Here is a 17,526-nt window from a genome sequence, read left to right on the forward strand (position 1 = left end):
CATGTAGATGGAGAAGAAAAGTGGTCCAAGCACTGAGCCCTGAGGCACCCCAGAGGCTAGATTTTGTGACATAGAGTGAGAAGTAAGACTTGAATCAATGGAGTGCAGTTTCTGAAATGAAATTCATCTTGAGGGTTGAAAGGGGGATCAATGACCTCTTATATGTCAAAAGATTTTTTGAATTTTTTTGGAAACTTTACATGCCGTTCTGTTATTGTAAAACATCGTCTTTACATTTTCATGCCCTAAACATAAGATGACAAGAGATAAATTACACTATTTTAGTGGAAACTTAAAAGACATGGGCTGGATTTCCCGATAACGTTGTGTCTTAGCGCTACGAAGACTCTAAAGTATAACTTAACTAAATGTATACCATTTCTAGGCCTGTTCCCCGAACTATACCTTAGGAGGTTGCTTAAGATATACCTTCTTACGTGTTTCGTTACCAGGTTCTGTCCGTGGCGATGGTGCTAAATTGGTTATCGATGGCTCGAGAAACAATCATTCACTCATGCGGGGCTGCTTCACTGCGTTGTGTGAGAAAGCGGTGTTCTTTATAAAAGAACAACTTCAGAAATAGTTGAAATTGCATTTATTAAGATTAATGGGATATTATAAAAAATAATCCAAACTATAGCCTAGCCTACATATTTTAAAATTGTATCATATATTGCTGCCACAATAATGGCCCATTTCAAATGTTTTTGTGCTTTCTTCTTTCTCCTTTTTGTCCGCTGAGGTGGAGCTGCGGATGGCAATAAAATCACAGACTAACCCCTCTAAATGTTAAAAATACCGTACGACCCCATGAGAAACAATTACCGTCCGAATAGGGCTTAACTGGCAGTATGCTTTCACTGGCCTTTGAAAGGGCTCTGCGGACGGCGCCGTCTTTGATTTAGCACAAATATTTGCTGTATCGCTGCCATAGTTTAAGCAAACTCCCCTCCACAATCATTCCTTTTAAATATACTCCTAAGCCTTTGCTGCCTAATGGTTTGCCAGCTGATGTACCTTTGGTTACTATAATTAAAAAGCTAACAACAATCAGTGTAATGACAATTTTATTCTTTGCATGAAAACACTTGAATTAGCCTAATTGAACACTAAGTGTATTAACTTCAGAATTATATTCGTACAGACTGAGATGTAAAGAAGTTTTTTGCAGTGTTGGCCACCTGTTAACAGTGATGAGGTAAAGCTAAGTGTTGTCCAGACCAACCTTACGAACGTATGACTTACATCAGGTATACTTAGGTATAAGAACGTTTCGGGAAACACGTATTAACGATAAGGTACAGCTTAAGGTATAACTTAAGAACGACGTAGCGTTAAGGTTTCGGGAAATCCAGCCCTGATCAATCTTTCTGAAGAAATGTGACAAACATCTTAATGTATCAATATTTTTCTAAATGTTCACTCTTTTGAACTAAAATGCTGAAAGAGTTGTTTTGTGCAGTCCAGTGACCACAAATAAAAGTGAGGCTTAGGGTTAGTACATGTTATTTTATGTGAAACAATAAAATCTCATTTGATATCTGTTAATAGTCCTCGCTCGCACAGGACTGACCGTGGAAATGTGGCTAATAATTTCTGACTGACATATAAATGAACATATCAAACTAATGCAAACAAGTAAAAAAATCTGGTAAACAGAAGCTTTGGTACTTTATTGTTCTTCAGCAGTCAATAATGAAGAATAAAAATGACCTCCAGCCTCTTTGTATGACACAAGATCTGATCATTTGATTGACAATAATATTGTACATCCCAAACATATTCATCACAGTATTAAGATAGAATGATGAAAAACTCTTTAATGTGATTAAAACTATATAACTCATCATCTGTGTTCATTAAATAGATCAATCAACACAAGATTTTTGTTTCTGTTTTATTTCTCATATTACATGAACTATCCGAACACAATATATTAAACAATTAAATTACATAAATATGTCTAATTCAAATAAGACCTACACTCACCTAAAGGATTATTAGGAACACCTGTTCAATTTCTCATTAATGCAATTATCTAATCAACCAATCACATGGCAGTTGCTTCAATGCATTTAGGGGTGTGGTCCTGGTCAAGACAATCTCCTGAACTCCAAACTGAATGTCAGAATGGGAAAGAAAGGTGATTTAAACAATTTTGAGCGTGGCATGGTTGTTGGTGCCAGACGGGCAGGTCTGAGTATTTCACAATCTGCTCAGTTACTGGGATTTTCACGCACAACCATTTCTAGGGTTTACAAAGAATGGTGAGAAAAGGGAAAAACATCCAGTATGCGGCAGTCCTGTGGGCGAAAATGCCTTGTTGATGCTAGAGGTCAGAGGAGAATGGGCCGACTGATTCAAGCTGATAGAAGAGCAACTTTGACTGAAATAACCACTCGTTACAACCGAGGTATGCAGCAAAGCATTTGTGAAGCCACAACACGCACAACCTTGAGACGGATGGGCTACAACAGCAGAAGACCCCACCGGGTACCACTCATCTCCACTACAAATAGGAAAAAGAGGCTACAATTTGCACGAGCTCACCAAAATTGGACAGTTGAAGACTGGAAAAATGTTGCCTGGTCTGATGAGTCTCGATTTCTGTTGAGACATTCAGATGGTAGAGTCAGAATTTGGCGTAAACAGAATGAGAACATGGATCCATCATGCCTTGTTACCACTGTGCAGGCTGGTGGTGGTGGTGTAATGGTGTGGGGGATGTTTTCTTGGCACACTTTAGGCCCCTTAGTGCCAATTGGGCATCGTTTAAATGCCACAGCCTACCTGAGCATTGTTTCTGACCATGTCCATCCCTTTATGACCACCATGTACCCATCCTCTGATGGCTACTTCCAGCAGGATAATGCACCATGTCACAAAGCTCGAATCATTTCAAATTGGTTTCTTGAACATGACAATGAGTTCACTGTACTAAAATGGCCCCCACAGTCACCAGATCTCAACCCAATAGAGCATCTTTGGGATGTGGTGGAACGGGAGCTTCGTGCCCTGGATGTGCATCCCACAAATCTCCATCAACTGCAAGATGCTATCCTATCAATATGGGCCAACATTTCTAAAGAATGCTTTCAGCACCTTGTTGAATCAATGCCACGTAGAATTAAGGCAGTTCTGAAGGTGAAAGGGGGTCAAACACAGTATTAGTATGGTGTTCCTAATAATCCTTTAGGTGAGTATATTTATTACACAATCCACCCTAACAGAAATAAACTAAAATGATTTTATTTACACCGTAAGAGTTGTTGACTGGTGAAGCTTCAACTCTTAAGTCTTTCTAGTTTGCCAACCTTTTCACAAAATTCACAAAATTAATAATTAAAAAGTAATTAAATTTAACTTTTAGGAAAAACACCATATTTTATCTCACACCGTTTCATTCTGAGGCATTTGACATGTGACACAAATGGTGCTAGCAACATTTTTTCATATGTGTGAGAAAGTTTGGTAAATGTCTGAAACTCTTCTCACACTGAGTACAGTAGTACGGCTTCTCTCCAGTATGAAGTCGCTCGTGTGATTTCAGTGTTCCAGACTGAGTGAAACTCTTGTCACAATATGAGCACTTGTAAGGTTTCTCTCCAGAATGAATTCTTTGGTGCCGTTTCAGTTCACCAGATGTAGTAAAGCTCTTCCCACAGTCACAACACAAATGATCTCTCACTTCATTATGTGTTTTCTGGTGCCGTTTACAACTTTCCAGTCTTGAAAAACTCTTTCCACAGAGAGAACACATGTGAGGCTTCTCATCTGAATGAACTTTCAGGTGTTTTTTTAGATATGATGATGAATTAAAATCTTTCCCACACTGATCACAGTTAAATGGTTTTTCTACAGAGTGAATGGGCAGATGAACACTGAGACCTGATGCATCTTTGAAACTCTTCTTACACTCAGTGCACTGGTACGGCTTCTCTCCAGTATGAACTCGCTCATGCACTTTCAGGTGTGCAGACTGAGTGAAACTCTTGTCACAATATGAGCACTTGAAGGGTTTTTCTCCAGAATGAATTCTTTGGTGCAGTTTCAGATATTCAGCTGTTGTAAAGCTCTTCCCACAGTCCAAACACACATGATCTCTCACTTTATTATGTGTTTTCTGGTGCTGTTTGAAATGATCCAGCCTTGAAAATCTCTTTTCACAGACAGAACACATGTGAGGTCTTTCATCTGAATGAACTTTCAGGTGCTTTTTGAGATTTGATGTCGAATTAAAACCTTTACCACACTGATCACAGTTAAATGGTTTTTCTCCAGAGTGAGCGTGCAGATGATTCCCGAGACTTGATGCTTGAGAAAAACTCTTTCCACTGCAGATGTTCTTCGTTTTGGCTTTTTCTCTTTGAATTTTGAAATCACAATGTTCTAGTTTATGTTCTTGCTTCACTTCCATCCAGTCTAAAACAAAATATTATGCGATTAAGATCAGTTCAAGTGAACATGATTTAATAGTAGAAGGCAACAGAGATCAGGTATCTGTATAAAGTGTAATTTACTTGGTTACTTCTGTCATTCTTGTGTGTATTAATACAATCAAAATGTGCATAACAAAAGCTATGCAAGATCATTATCATTTAGATACACTTCTATATCTTAAATCTGTTAAACTTCAGTTTCTCAGCAGTCAACAATGAAGAATCACAACACAGGCTCATTGGAAAAACCTGGGGCAACATTTCTGCAAAACATGTTCCAATACATATCGCTGCAGTTTCCAACAGAAATGAACACTAGAGGCGGTAAAACAGCAAACACTTTTAATACTTTTATTCAAAATATGATTATGGCCAAATTATGCATTAATAAAGACTTATTTTCACACGGCTCCTTGCAAAATATTATATCATGACCTTAAAAACACTATTTACCACAGTGCATAATTTGTATACAAATACATTTTGGAGTTTGCATCACATAACCAGCTCCATGTGTATAACTTTTCTGAGATACTAAGCTTGTTCAGAGGCTCAACTGATACAGAATTGTACTTGTGATGCTGAGATCTTGAGTACGAACAACAAAAGAGCTCAAAGAGCTAAAATGGCATGGCTGCTTCAGCAACTGCGTTTTTATGTCAACTTTGAATTTGTTAACACTATCAGATAGGTTTAGGGTTTAGTGTAGGTGTACGCTATTTTAAAACATGATGGACATTAACCCTTTAGAGCCACTTACCGGACATTTCAATTCTGTACTGTGGCGATACGTACAAAAACCAACGTAATAAAACATTGCCAGAATCACGTTAATCTGTTTTGTATAAAACTGAACACGCTTTTAGCGTCACTCAATGGACATTTCATTTTGAAACTGTCGCGAAACATGCACAATGCAACGGAATATCATTTTGCATAAATGTTACCACAGATGCGTTTTCCCAATGAGCCTGGGCTGAAGAATCAAGAATGGACACCAACCTGTTTGTTGCTCAACATCTTCATGTTTTATTCTGGATGGTTCTGGATCACTCATGTCTTCAATCTCCTCTTTAATAAACTGACAAAGAGAGTCTAAAACAAAATATTATGCAATTAAGATCAGTTCAAGTGAACATGATTTAATAGTAGAAGGCAACAGAGATCAGGTATCTGTATAAAGTGTCATTTTTGATTAGGCAAAGGTTAGTTCTGTCATTCTTGTGTGTATTAATACAATCAAAATGTGCATGACAAAAGCTATGCAAGATCATTATCATTTAGATGCACTTCTATATCTTAAATCTGTTTGTTTCTCAGCAGTCAACAATGAAGAATCACAACACAGGCTCATTGGAAAAACCTGGGGCAACATTTCTGCAAAACATGTTCCAATACATATCGCTGCAGTTTCCAACAGAAATGAACACTAGAGGCGGTAAAACAGCAAACACTATTAATACTTTTATTCAAAATATGATTACGGGCAAATTATGCAAATTATACTTATTTTCACATGGCTCCTTGCAAAATATTGTATCATGACCTTAAAAACACAATTTGCTTAGTTGGGGAAATTTAATATTCAACAATATTATTGATCTGCCTTACTTAGGGTGGACGATGACGCAATTTTCTTCTAGAAACAAACTTTGTTGTATTATTTCATCAATATCATTTTGCATAAATGTGACCACAGATACGGTTTCCCAATGATCCTGAGCTGAAGAATCAAGAATGGACACCAACCTGTTTGTTGCTCAGCATCTTCATATTTTATTCTGGATGGTTCTGGATCACTCATGTCTTCAATCTCCTCTTTAATAAACTCCATCTTTAACAGTCACACAGATTTCAGCTGCTACTCCTGGAGTTTGTCCTTCTCTTGTAGGATGATGGGAATATTCCCAGTTACAACAGATCTGCCAAATTAAAAAAAGAAGTTACTAAATATATACCGAAATACTAATTAGTAAATTAAGTGAACATGTGTTTTCTGTTGGAAATATGAAGTAGAAAGTTAGAAATGAGTTATATTTAAAACAAGGTTTAATTGTTGTCAAAAGTCTGACAGAAATAACAGAGCCATCAAGCATCTTTGTCTATAAAAGTTCCCTGTTTTCACCTCATTCATTATAGTGATGTCTGAGATCTTCTGGAAAGTGGAACATTAAGCACATTTTATTGCTGTCAACAACAGACAACTGTGAAAAACTCTCTGCCAACATATTATCACACTCTAATTAATAAACCAGGACAAAAAAAACACACATTTAATTACATTAACGTTAGTACTTAAACACGTAAACTCTCTAGCTGTTTAATGTTAAACTCTGTAATCCGAGAAACATCTCTCACCTTAAATCTGGAAATAGGCTATTCATCCGAAGACAATAATCCACGTGTGTCCTTCATTCACGATCGCAAGATAACGTAATGCACTAAAAAACTCATCAATGACTTCAGCTAAAAAAAAAAAAAACACATAAAAAGAAAGCTCAGGTAAGAGGCAACCGAATCTTTATTTTCTTTCTTCCAACAAACAGAATCGAGTGCGCTGCTCCTCTCAGGCACTCGCCCTTCATTCTTCTGCGCATGCTCACTACGCTCCGCGTCGTTCTTCTTAAAGGGGCCGCATATTCCTACGTAAATCACATAGGCTGCATCCGAAATCGCATAATTCCCTTATATAGTAGGCGAAAAACAGTATGTGAAAAAGAAGTATGTCTGAACACACAGTACTCATAAAAGAGTAGGCAAATAAAGTACCCGGATGACCTATTACTTCTGGTAAGATTCTAAAGTGTGCATATGATGGACACTTTACTATTCCATGAGGCCATGCCAGAGGATTTGTGAATGACAGTGAAGTGATGTAACTTAAGCTGGTAGGTCACATGATAATGACAACATGGGAAATGTAGTATGTCCAGATTACATGCATACTACACACATTCATACTCTATAGCAGTGGTTCCCAATTCCAGTCCTCGTGACCCACTGCTCTGCACATTTTGTAGGTCTCTCTTATCTGAAACACTCAGTTCAGTTCATGGAGTCTCTCCTAATGAGCTGATGATCTGGTTCAGGTGTGTTAAATAAGGGAGACATACAAAATGTGCAGAGCAGTGGGTCATGACTTGAGGACTGGAATTGGGAACCACTACTCTATAGAACCTACTTTTTATAGCAGTCAAGAAGAAATTACTTATTCAAAATAAGAACTACTAAAGAGAGTATGCAATTTCGGACGCAGCCATACAGTGCCGGTGAGGTTACGAACCTGGTCCTCTTCGAAATCGGGTCTCCATTAGGACCCCAAGCGATCCAATTAGGTGTGTTTGACATCGGCTGCAGCTGGATGAAACCGATCAGCCAGGGGGGCTAAAAATAGAGACCCGATTTCGAGGAGGACCTGATTTGTCACCACACCGGCACTGTATTGCTGACGTGAAGTTGAACTAGTGTTGTCAAAAGTGTCAAGTTGGTACTGCTGTTGAGCGGAATCGTAAACACCTCTGAATGGCCGTTGTGCTCACATACTCATCAAATATGTCTGTGATTGGCTACAATGATCAGCGCTTCAAAAACATGTTGTAAATACCGGTATACATCAATGACGCTCTTCACCGAGCGCAACACAGATACACACGGGAGCGTTTGAAAGCAGGCTCCTACAGAATCATGTTATGATAATCATGTGATCATATACCATTGACATGTTAGCTTACAGTTAGCTTATGTACTAGAATAGCATACAAATACCCGATTAACCTGATAACTTAGGTTATACGCACATTTGCACTTATCCTGCTATTATTATTATTATTTAATTAACTGGCAACACCTGCTCAATGCTTCAAAAACATGTTGTCTTCACTGAGTGCTTACACAGATGCACACGGGAGCATTTGAAAGCAGGCCTCTATCAGCGGATAAATTAGGGATCCGCTGATAAGACGCCTGGTTTCAAACGCTCGGTGAAGACAACATGTTTTTGAAGACACAATGGCCAATCAAAGAACATATATGTTGAGCGAGTGAACACAATGGCCAATCAGAGACATATATGTTGAGCACGTGAACACAATGGCCAATCAAAGAACATATATGTTGAGCGCGTGAACACAATGGCCAATCAGACATATATGTTGAGCGCGTGAACACAATGGCCAATCAAAGAACATATATGTTGAGCGCGTGAACACAATGGCCAATCAGACATATATGTTGAGCGCGTGAACACAACGGCCAATCAGAGACATTTATGTTGAGCGCATGAACAAAATGGCCAATCAGAGACATATATGTTGAGCGTGTGAACACAATGGCCAATCAGAGACATATGTTGAGTGCATCAACGCAATGGCCAATCAGAGGTGTTTAAGAATTCGTTCAACAGCGCTTAAAATGCTAGAGGGAAATGCTGGTATCGTCACACTTTTTAAATTTCAGTACCAGCATAGTTCCATACATAGTATTTTTTTCCCCCCTACTATAGAAGTCAATGGGTGCCATCAACTGTCTGGTTACCAACGTTCTTTAAAATATCTTCTTTTGTGTTAAACAGAACTAAGAAACTCACACAGGTTTGGAACAGCATGAAGGTAAGTAAATGTTAACATTTTCATTTTTGGGTGAGCTGTCCCTTTAAGTGTTCCTCAAAGTTCTTTTATCATTTAAAATTCTTTCCACACTGATGACATGTGAAAGAGTTTTTGGCTTCTGTTCTAGTTGTATATCAACTGTTTGTTTATTGTTTCATATTTTACAGCTTCTATAATTCCAGATCTGGTGAACTGAAGCTTTGTTACTTTATTGATCTTAAGCAATCAATAATGAAGGATAAAAATGAACTCCAACCTCTTTGTATGATACAAGACCTAATCATTTGATTGACAATAATACTGTACATCCCAAACATATTTATCACAGTATTGACAAAAAAAACTAAAACTCATTAAAAAAAACTCATTCATATAACAAATTCTCTGTATTCATTAAATAGATCAATCAAGACAAGATGTTTCTGTTTTATTTCTCATAATTGCATGTACTATCAGAAGACAATTTAGTACACTTAGTAAATAATAACAACTCTTCCCACACTGAGTACAGTATTACAGCTTTTCTCCAGTATGAAGTTGCATATGTGATTTCAGAGATTCTGACCGAGTGAAACTCTTGTCACAATATGAGCACTTGTAAGGTTTTTCTCCAGTGTGAGTTCTTTGATGCCGTTTCAGACAGTCATCTCTAGTAAAGCTCATCCCACAGTCCAGACACACATGATCTCTCACTTCATTATGTGTTTTCTGGTGCACTTTAAAACTCTTCAGCCGAGACAAACTCTTTCCACAGAGAGAACACACATAAGGCTTCTCATCTGAATGAACTTTCTGGTGGTCTTTTAGATCTGATGACAAGGTAAAATATTTACCACACTGATCACAGTTAAATGGTTTTTCTCCAGAATGACGAAGCAGATGAACACTGAGACCTGATGCTTGAGAAAAACTCTTTCCACACTGAGTGCATGTATACGGTTTCTCTCCAGTATGAATTCTTTGGTGCCGTTTCAGATGACTGGGTGTAGTAAAGCTCTTCCCACAGTCACAACACACATGATCTCTCACACCGGTATGCATTTTCTGGTGCAGTTTAAAACTGTCCAGCCTCGGAAAACTCTTTCCACAGAGAGAACACACATGAGGCTTCTCATCTGAATGAACTTTCAGGTGTTTTTTTAGATCTGATGACAAATTAAAATCTTTACCACACTGATCACAGTTGAATGGTTTTTCTCCAGAGTGAAGGCGCAGATGTTTACTGAGACCTGATGCTCGAGAAAAACTCTTTCCACACTGAGTGCATGTATACGGTTTCTCTCCAGTATGAATTCTCATGTGTCTGTTAAGGTTTCCTTTTTTTGGGAAACTCTTTCCACACTGAGAGCAGGAGTGCAGCTTTTTGGCTTTTGTTCCTTGAGTTTTGAAGTCGTCACAGTGTTTCGTTACATAATTTAGTTTGTGTTGTTGCTCTTCCACTTTCTTCTGGTCTAAAATAAACATATTAAGCAGTTAGAATCAGTTCAATGAGGTAAAATCTGAAAATGAAGAACACTTATTAGACAAAAACACTTAGTTAACATTAGTTAACATGATCTAACAATAAACATTACTTCTACAGCAATAATTATATATTTTATTAACCAACATTAAAAAAAGATACATTTATAAATAAATAAATACTGTAATAAATGTATTGCTCATTGTTAGTTCATGTTAGTTAAATACATTAGCTAATGTTAACACATAAGACCTTGTTGTAAAATGTTTCCAGAGTATCTTTGATGTGCAAAGGTCAGTTCTGTCATTTACTTGTTAATACGATTAAAACTGGGTTATGATCATTTAGATGCATTTTTCTATCATGTATCATCCATATACTGCTATTATTTCACAGCCACCAAAGCGGTCAACAATGAAGAATCAAGAATGGAAACCAACCTATTTGTTCCTCAGTATCTTCATGTTTTATTCTGGATGGTTCTAGATCACTCATGTCTTCAATCTCTTCTTTAATAAACTCCATCTTTAACAGTCACACAGATTTCAGCTGCTACTCCTGGAGTTTGTCCTTCTCTTGTAGGATGATGTGAAGTATTTTTTGGTGAATAGTTGTGTGAGGGGCTTCACTGCAGGTGTGAACTGTGATCACTGTGTGATACTGACGCCCACAGGACCAGATCTGGAAAATCAAAGATAAGTTACTGAATTTATACTGGATTACTTTAACAGCAAACACATATGTAGTCCACACTAGAGGCTTAGTAACTACTAGCTAGTTTGTAACTAACTCTGTACTTTATTCAGTTGCACCATTTGTTCGTAAGGCAGATGTTTACCCTCGATGATCCAATAGCAGCCTTCAAATACGTGAGCAGAAGTTTTGTTGAAATGCCGTGAATTTCAGTTTATCATTCATTCTCACTTCTTTTACCAAATGTACCTAACGGTAGAAATCATGAATATCATGAATATCAAAAGTGTTTTTAAATGTAAATATCATTCAGAAACTGTATTTGAAACAAAAAAATATGGATAAATAAATAAGAACTGATACAAAAAACATAAGAAATGACATTTATTGATTGTGACTGATTTTATTTGACATGCACAACACGGACCGATGGTACAGATGCACACAGCTGCACACAGCTGCACGCTGTTAGGACGGGTTCGTGTTCATGAGCCGCTAACAAAGTAGGCTAATCTACTCACATAATGTTCTCTCTATTAAAATGTAAGCGAGTGTAAATGTCAGCATTATCATACATGTCTAAAGAATTGAAGTCTGTCTGTCAGGTAAAAAAAGAGCTTATTGATATAGTTCAGTCTGCTATTTTATTCCAACCATTACTCCTGATCGGAGGGTTCCGTAAATATTTAGTTTATACATAGAGTTAAGCTTCAACTAAGTTTAATGGTGCAATGCAAAACTATTTAGTAGTGCGTAAGTTGTAACTTAGTTCCCATTTACATCAAAACTAAGGCTAAGTTGTAACTTACGCACAGCTGATGCAACCGTCCCCTGGCTCTCCAGCGGTGGTACAGCAACTGTGGTGACGGGTCGTACATACGTACATGATCGAGACGTTCCCTTTCAGTTGGTCACGTTCGACACCACGTCTTCATAGACAGAATTTTCAACTCCACTGACTGCAGAGGTTCAATGTGGGACCTCTGCAATGCCATAAGCACCAGAGATAATTCCCAAGAGGGTATAGAATGAGGGCAAGGCAGATTTACCCTCTTCACACCCCTCAGGAACCTGATGACCAGGTCATGCCTTCCTAAGGACTTACCGTCAACTGCATTGTGATGTGCGACAATAGCGGCAACATACATTCTGTGGGTGGAGGGAAACAGTCTTTGCTCCAACTAATCTTGCAGGAAGGAAAGCACAACACTGATCAGGCACTTTAGGGGATGTTCCAGTTGGGAAGAACACCACTCAACGACTATCACTGCTTAGGGTAGTCCACTTAAACCTCCACGTCCCGTTCAGAGACCAGAGGTCTGAATGCAAGTGCCATAGGGTGCCCCACTCTGAGCAAGCAGATCCTTTCTCAGAGGAATGCACCAGGGAGGGGCTGTCGTGAGGAGCATGAGTTTTGGGAGCCAGGTCCGGTTGGGCCAATAGGGCACAACTAGCAAGACCTGCTCCTCGTCCTCCCTGACTTTGCACAGTGTCTGTGCGAGAAGGCTCACCAGTGTGCCAGTGTATCCGTGCCGAGGGTCTCCTCGGTCAGGAAGTAAAACAACTGGCAATGTGGTGTGAGAGGCAAGCAGGTCCACCTGTGCAGGCTCCGAAGCGTCTCAAAATCAGCATGTCTGGGATGTGAATGTGGATGTGAAGCAACCTCAGATACTTCTGACTCCAAAGGAGGAGATAGCGGGCGAGTTACCACATGTGGCGGGAGCATAGACCACCCTGAGGGTTGATGTACGCAACGGTCGTACGAACCAGTATGTGCTTGCCATGTAGCAGCACTTTGAAGCAGCCCAGCACAAGATTTACTGCTAGCAACTCAAGGCAGTTGATGTGCCAATGCAGTTGAGGACCCGTCCAAATACCCAAAATTGCATGCCCGTAGTACGTGGCCCTCCAGCTGCTGGCAGAGGCATCTGTGAAATCCACAGCATGCCTGGACACTTGTTCTAGTGGTACTCCTGCCCGTAGAAATGAAGGGTCCAACCAAGGGCTGAAGGTTTGGCGACAGTACAGGGTAATGGAAACCCGGTATGTGCCGCTGTGTCACGCCCATCTCAGGACTAGGTCGTGAAGCCATTGCTGAAGCGGCTTCATAAGGAGCATTCCCAGCGGTGTTACTGCATTATGCCAGATGCCCCAGGAGCCTCTGAAATAGTTTCAGTCGGACTGCTGCCCTGCCTTTGAAACTATTCAAGCAGTTCAACACTGACCGAGCACATTCCCCTGTGAGGCGTGCTGTCTGGTTGACCGAGTCCAGCTCCATACCGAGAAAAGGGATCCTCTGCACAGAGTTTGCTCTTTTCCCAGTTGCCCCGAAGTCCCAACTGGCTAAGCATGTCGTACAACTGCTCTTGCGAATGAGGCAGTATGAGCCAGTCGTCGAGGTAGTTGAGAATAAGAATACTGCGTGCTCTCAGGGTAATAATGGTGGCCTCCGTGACTTTCATGAAGATGCGTGGCGACAGGCACAGCCCGAAGGGTTGGACTTGAGGGTCGGGTATCCCAGATCTGCTGGGAGGGGGGTATCAGGATATATTAACCTGGCTGCTTGCTTAACGTTGGGTAGCACGGACCCACAGCTTTGAGGGGGATCTACCATTTCTTGCAGCAGCCTTTCCTTTGTTTGTTATTTTTGACTAAGCTGAACAAATTATTGTATTTGCTCAGCAGCAGCAGCGTAGCAGATCTCATCCGCCAAAATCAAGTCTATGTATATTTCAGGCCCGGTGCCAATAAATGCTGGTTGAAATGTAACCACATCGAGGGCCTTTCTCAATACCAACCAGCAAACTTCGGACTTGCGGTTACTTAGTCCGGTAATTCTGCAAATGGAACAGCATTGTTCTTGATCGCGTCACTCAGCTCGCTCTGGCTACTGCAGTTATCTTCTAAGACTGGAAAAACTGGAAGAACTGGAAGAGACGGCAATTCTCTGAGAAAACAAAGGAAATTAACATTTGAACTCTCTCTTGTGAAGTTAGCATCACCATTTGAGACGCAAGTCTCACCTCAGAATACATCCTTTTCCCTCTTCCCCCACTCCTTCTCTCTCATCCTGAGATAATCAAAATTCACCCAAAAATCTATATGGTTTAATGTTAAAAATTATCATACAGTATTATACATGTTTGGGATCATTTGAAATGTCTCAGTGCGACTGGTACAAATGTCTCATTTTCAAAGAAGTAAACCAAAAGGTAATAAAGTTCTTAGGAGTTTAGAGAAAACTTGCACACAGAGGAGGGTGTGTCTTCCAGGCAAATGGCATCCGGCTCCCAAAAGGTGTAAACTCTAAATGCAAATTCCCATTGTCAGCAAATGTTTCCATGTGAAAGAAGTTTCTGTCTATATAAAAAAATGCAACAAGAGGCTTAGGGCGATTCTGTACCTCAGATCAGCCCATAATCTTGAAGGACCTCAAAGACTTCAGCATTATGTATTTTCTAAATGTCGAGTTTAGCCTACATCTTTTACTCTTCATCTCTGAGCATTCGATGTTATTGTATTGATTATCTTTGAACTGATTATGAAATTGGCATGATAAATGTACCTGACATAATAAATTGTTACATTTGACTTTATTCTGAATTACTCTGAAATTATTTTCTCAAGTAGATTAAGTGAAGTCATATGTTTCCGCAAATCTGCGTACAGGGTTACATCTAGTACATACTAGATCCCAGTTTAGATGGAGTGTGAGGCACATCTGGTGCGATTCTAGATTCCTGACTAACTGTGTGATTTTAACTAAGTTGTTATGCAGTTGCAAATAAGGGGCTAGATAAAAATACTATTAAGGTAATAGCAAGCGATAAAGCAGCATTATCTTAATGTACTAGTCATAACCTCTGGTTATTGTTTGGGCTTTAACTAAGTTGTTATATGGGCGACTGTAGGGGGCTACTTGGGTACTTTTTAACAATAGCAAGCGTGTATGCGGCATTGTTGAATCACTTTAGCCATAATCTCTGGTTATCTATCAGACTGGCGAGTTTGTGACCGTGAGATCCGCGTAAACGGCCGGCGCGAGACTCCCTGAGCGACATAGCTTCCTAATGAACGTGTAAAATATAAAGTAAAGAGTAAAATAGAATAATCAAATGTATTGGTAAACTATTATATAATTGACCAATAACCAATTGGGCAATCTAACCTAAATTCGAGGTTGTGATAAAATGGAGTCAGATAAAATCTTACATGGAATTAAGTAGACCTTCACCTGTTCTATCGGAAACCTCCATTTGGCCGATTTAGATGGGCTTACAATCTCTTTATGTATATTAATGTATATATGAAGAGCTCAGATGCAAAAGCCTCTAAGTGCCATCTGAAATTTTCTTCTAGAATGATCATTTTTATCAAGCTCGTATATTTAAGTTCAGCAATTTCACTTAAATGGCAATGAAAATAACCTATTAATTGTCATTTAAGTGAAAATACTGACCTTAAATATACGAGCTTGATAAAAATGATCATTCTAGAAGAAAATTTCAGATGGCACTTAGAGGCTTTTGCATCTGAACTCTTCATATATTTATCAACAATAAAACAAAATATGTAACACACCACTCTGTCTCTTTTCATTTTCATTTAAAAAATACTATACAAAGCTATACAATAAGAAATAAAGACAAGCAAACAATTCAGTCAAACAAAGTCAGCGCTCTAATAGGTCACAACAGTAAAGTTAAATAGCCTAAATATATAAAGTTCAAGTGAAGTTATGACACTTCACTTTGCCCTCAGCCAAAATGATTTGCCAGGGAACAAATTATAGAATTATGAGACCAAAGACCACTCATTAAATACACACAAGATGAATTATATCTCATGTTTAACCACTAGACTAGAGACAATAGAGCCAGCAGCAGACGTCAGAAGGACTAGACGAGGAAATGATTTTCTCTGCGGGTACATGAGCGCTGAACGCCCAGTGATCGACTGGATCTCACAAAACTGGATCAAATTTTCAAATAGGCACTATAAATAAACCACAGATTTGAGATTTAAACAACTACCTTCTCGACTGAAAAAATCTTAAAACTACATTTCGTGAAAAAATAGCAGTAGTATTTTTTTCCACTGTTCAAAACTACCAGTATTAATTACGCGGGTTTACTCCGACGCTGTTGACGCTTGCTGGTTGGAGCGAGATACATTCTGGGATACTTGGCTGTCTCAAGTCCACTCCACACAGGTCACCTCTCGATGCATCCTCTGTAAAAGGGGCGGATCAAGAACACATCCGGGGATTTGAACAGTACTTGGCTAGATGTGAACTTTGAATTGGAACTGTACTTGGGCAGCGACTGATGACGTTTCACAAGTCCACAAGAACACAAGTACAGACAAGAACGCATATTGAGAAGCGGCCCGAGAGTTGTCATGACTAAACTGAAGCTTTCTTTTTGGTGAATTGTTGTGAGGGATACATCTGCCAAATTCAAGGTTACTGAGTTTATATTGCAATACTTAAATAATTACGCTTCTTAAATTAAATGACCATATAATGCTTGATTTTAGAAATATAGAGCATTTTGATATGGTTATATATAAGTAGCATTTAAAACGGCTCTATAGGAAGGTTGTTCATTTTTATGGGAATACAGATTTTATAAGAGTGAAATAAGACACAGTTTAAATTCTTCAATTAATATATGAATTTAACAGAAATCTAACAAAGATAACAGATATCATACACGATGTACAGACTGAATAGTGGCTGATCAAAATGAATGACTAGTATTTAATTCTCTGTATGTTACACTACAAACAATGTAGCTATACATTTAGGCAAGGCAAACGTAAATTCTTACATTATAAATGGAACATCTCTGACCTGCAGACTGGAAATATATGGCATCCGGAAAAAAATATTTCACATTTTGCTCTTCATTCACGGTCGTTAACAGCGTCACTTTTAGCTTTAACTGGTTAAAGTTTCAGCGCTCGTCTCGTCTCACGCGCTTTTCTCTTTTTTATTGCATTAACAATAACATTAACATAACATACACTTACAGGGGATCACAGTGTATTCGACTGTTGCGATCATAATAGCGTCAAAGGAAACAACAAAAAGAAAAAAAAGAGAGAGAGATGAAACAAAACAAAACTCTAGCGCTTCTCTCTTCTGCGCATGCTCATTGCGCGCGGTGTAATGTTTCTTAAAGGGGCCGCATTCAGTAAATCACATCTCCGCACTGTTATGAAGCAAATACACTATCATAATAATTAATAATATACAGTAATAATAAATATAATATATGGATTCAACATTCTGTTTCCTTCACTCCATAACAGTTACAGTATT

General features: G+C 38.8%; 2 protein-coding genes across 4 annotated transcripts in view; both read right to left on the reverse strand.

Moving 5' to 3' along the window:
- LOC311296657 (uncharacterized protein) overlaps nucleotides 1–17,358 on the reverse strand; it is a 116,960-nt gene extending 99,602 nt beyond the window's left edge. The window contains exons 1-3 of one of the 2 annotated variants that reach the window (XM_084418542.1): nucleotides 17,033–17,358; nucleotides 10,949–11,189; nucleotides 9,170–10,497 (exon numbers count right to left, since the gene is read on the reverse strand). In XM_084418542.1, the coding sequence (XP_084274668.1) occupies nucleotides 9,560–10,497; nucleotides 10,949–11,033 (1,023 nt within the window). In that variant the 5' untranslated portion in view covers nucleotides 11,034–11,189; nucleotides 17,033–17,358 and the 3' untranslated portion in view covers nucleotides 9,170–9,559. Of the gene's footprint in view, nucleotides 10,546–10,948; nucleotides 11,190–17,032 lie in introns of those variants that run through there. The other variant, XM_084418543.1, reaches the window with a different exon arrangement.
- LOC311297660 (uncharacterized protein) lies at nucleotides 1,490–7,200 on the reverse strand. Of its 2 annotated transcripts, XM_084420047.1 has the most exons (4): nucleotides 6,798–7,200; nucleotides 6,189–6,361; nucleotides 5,442–5,534; nucleotides 1,490–4,422 (listed from the first exon to the last, which is right to left on the reverse strand). In XM_084420047.1, exons 2-4 carry the CDS (start codon nucleotides 6,271–6,273, stop codon nucleotides 3,437–3,439), a joined length of 1,164 nt encoding a protein of 387 aa, XP_084276173.1. In that variant the 5' UTR covers nucleotides 6,274–6,361; nucleotides 6,798–7,200; the 3' UTR covers nucleotides 1,490–3,436. The 2 variants fall into 2 exon arrangements, with proteins under 2 accessions (XP_084276173.1, XP_084276174.1); XM_084420048.1 differs by lacking the exon at nucleotides 5,442–5,534.
- Nucleotides 17,359–17,526: the final 168 nt, after the last annotated feature.

Source organism: Rutilus rutilus (genome assembly GCF_951802725.1).
Source record: "Rutilus rutilus genome assembly, chromosome: 9".
Classification (NCBI taxonomy): Eukaryota; Metazoa; Chordata; class Actinopteri; order Cypriniformes; family Leuciscidae; genus Rutilus; species Rutilus rutilus.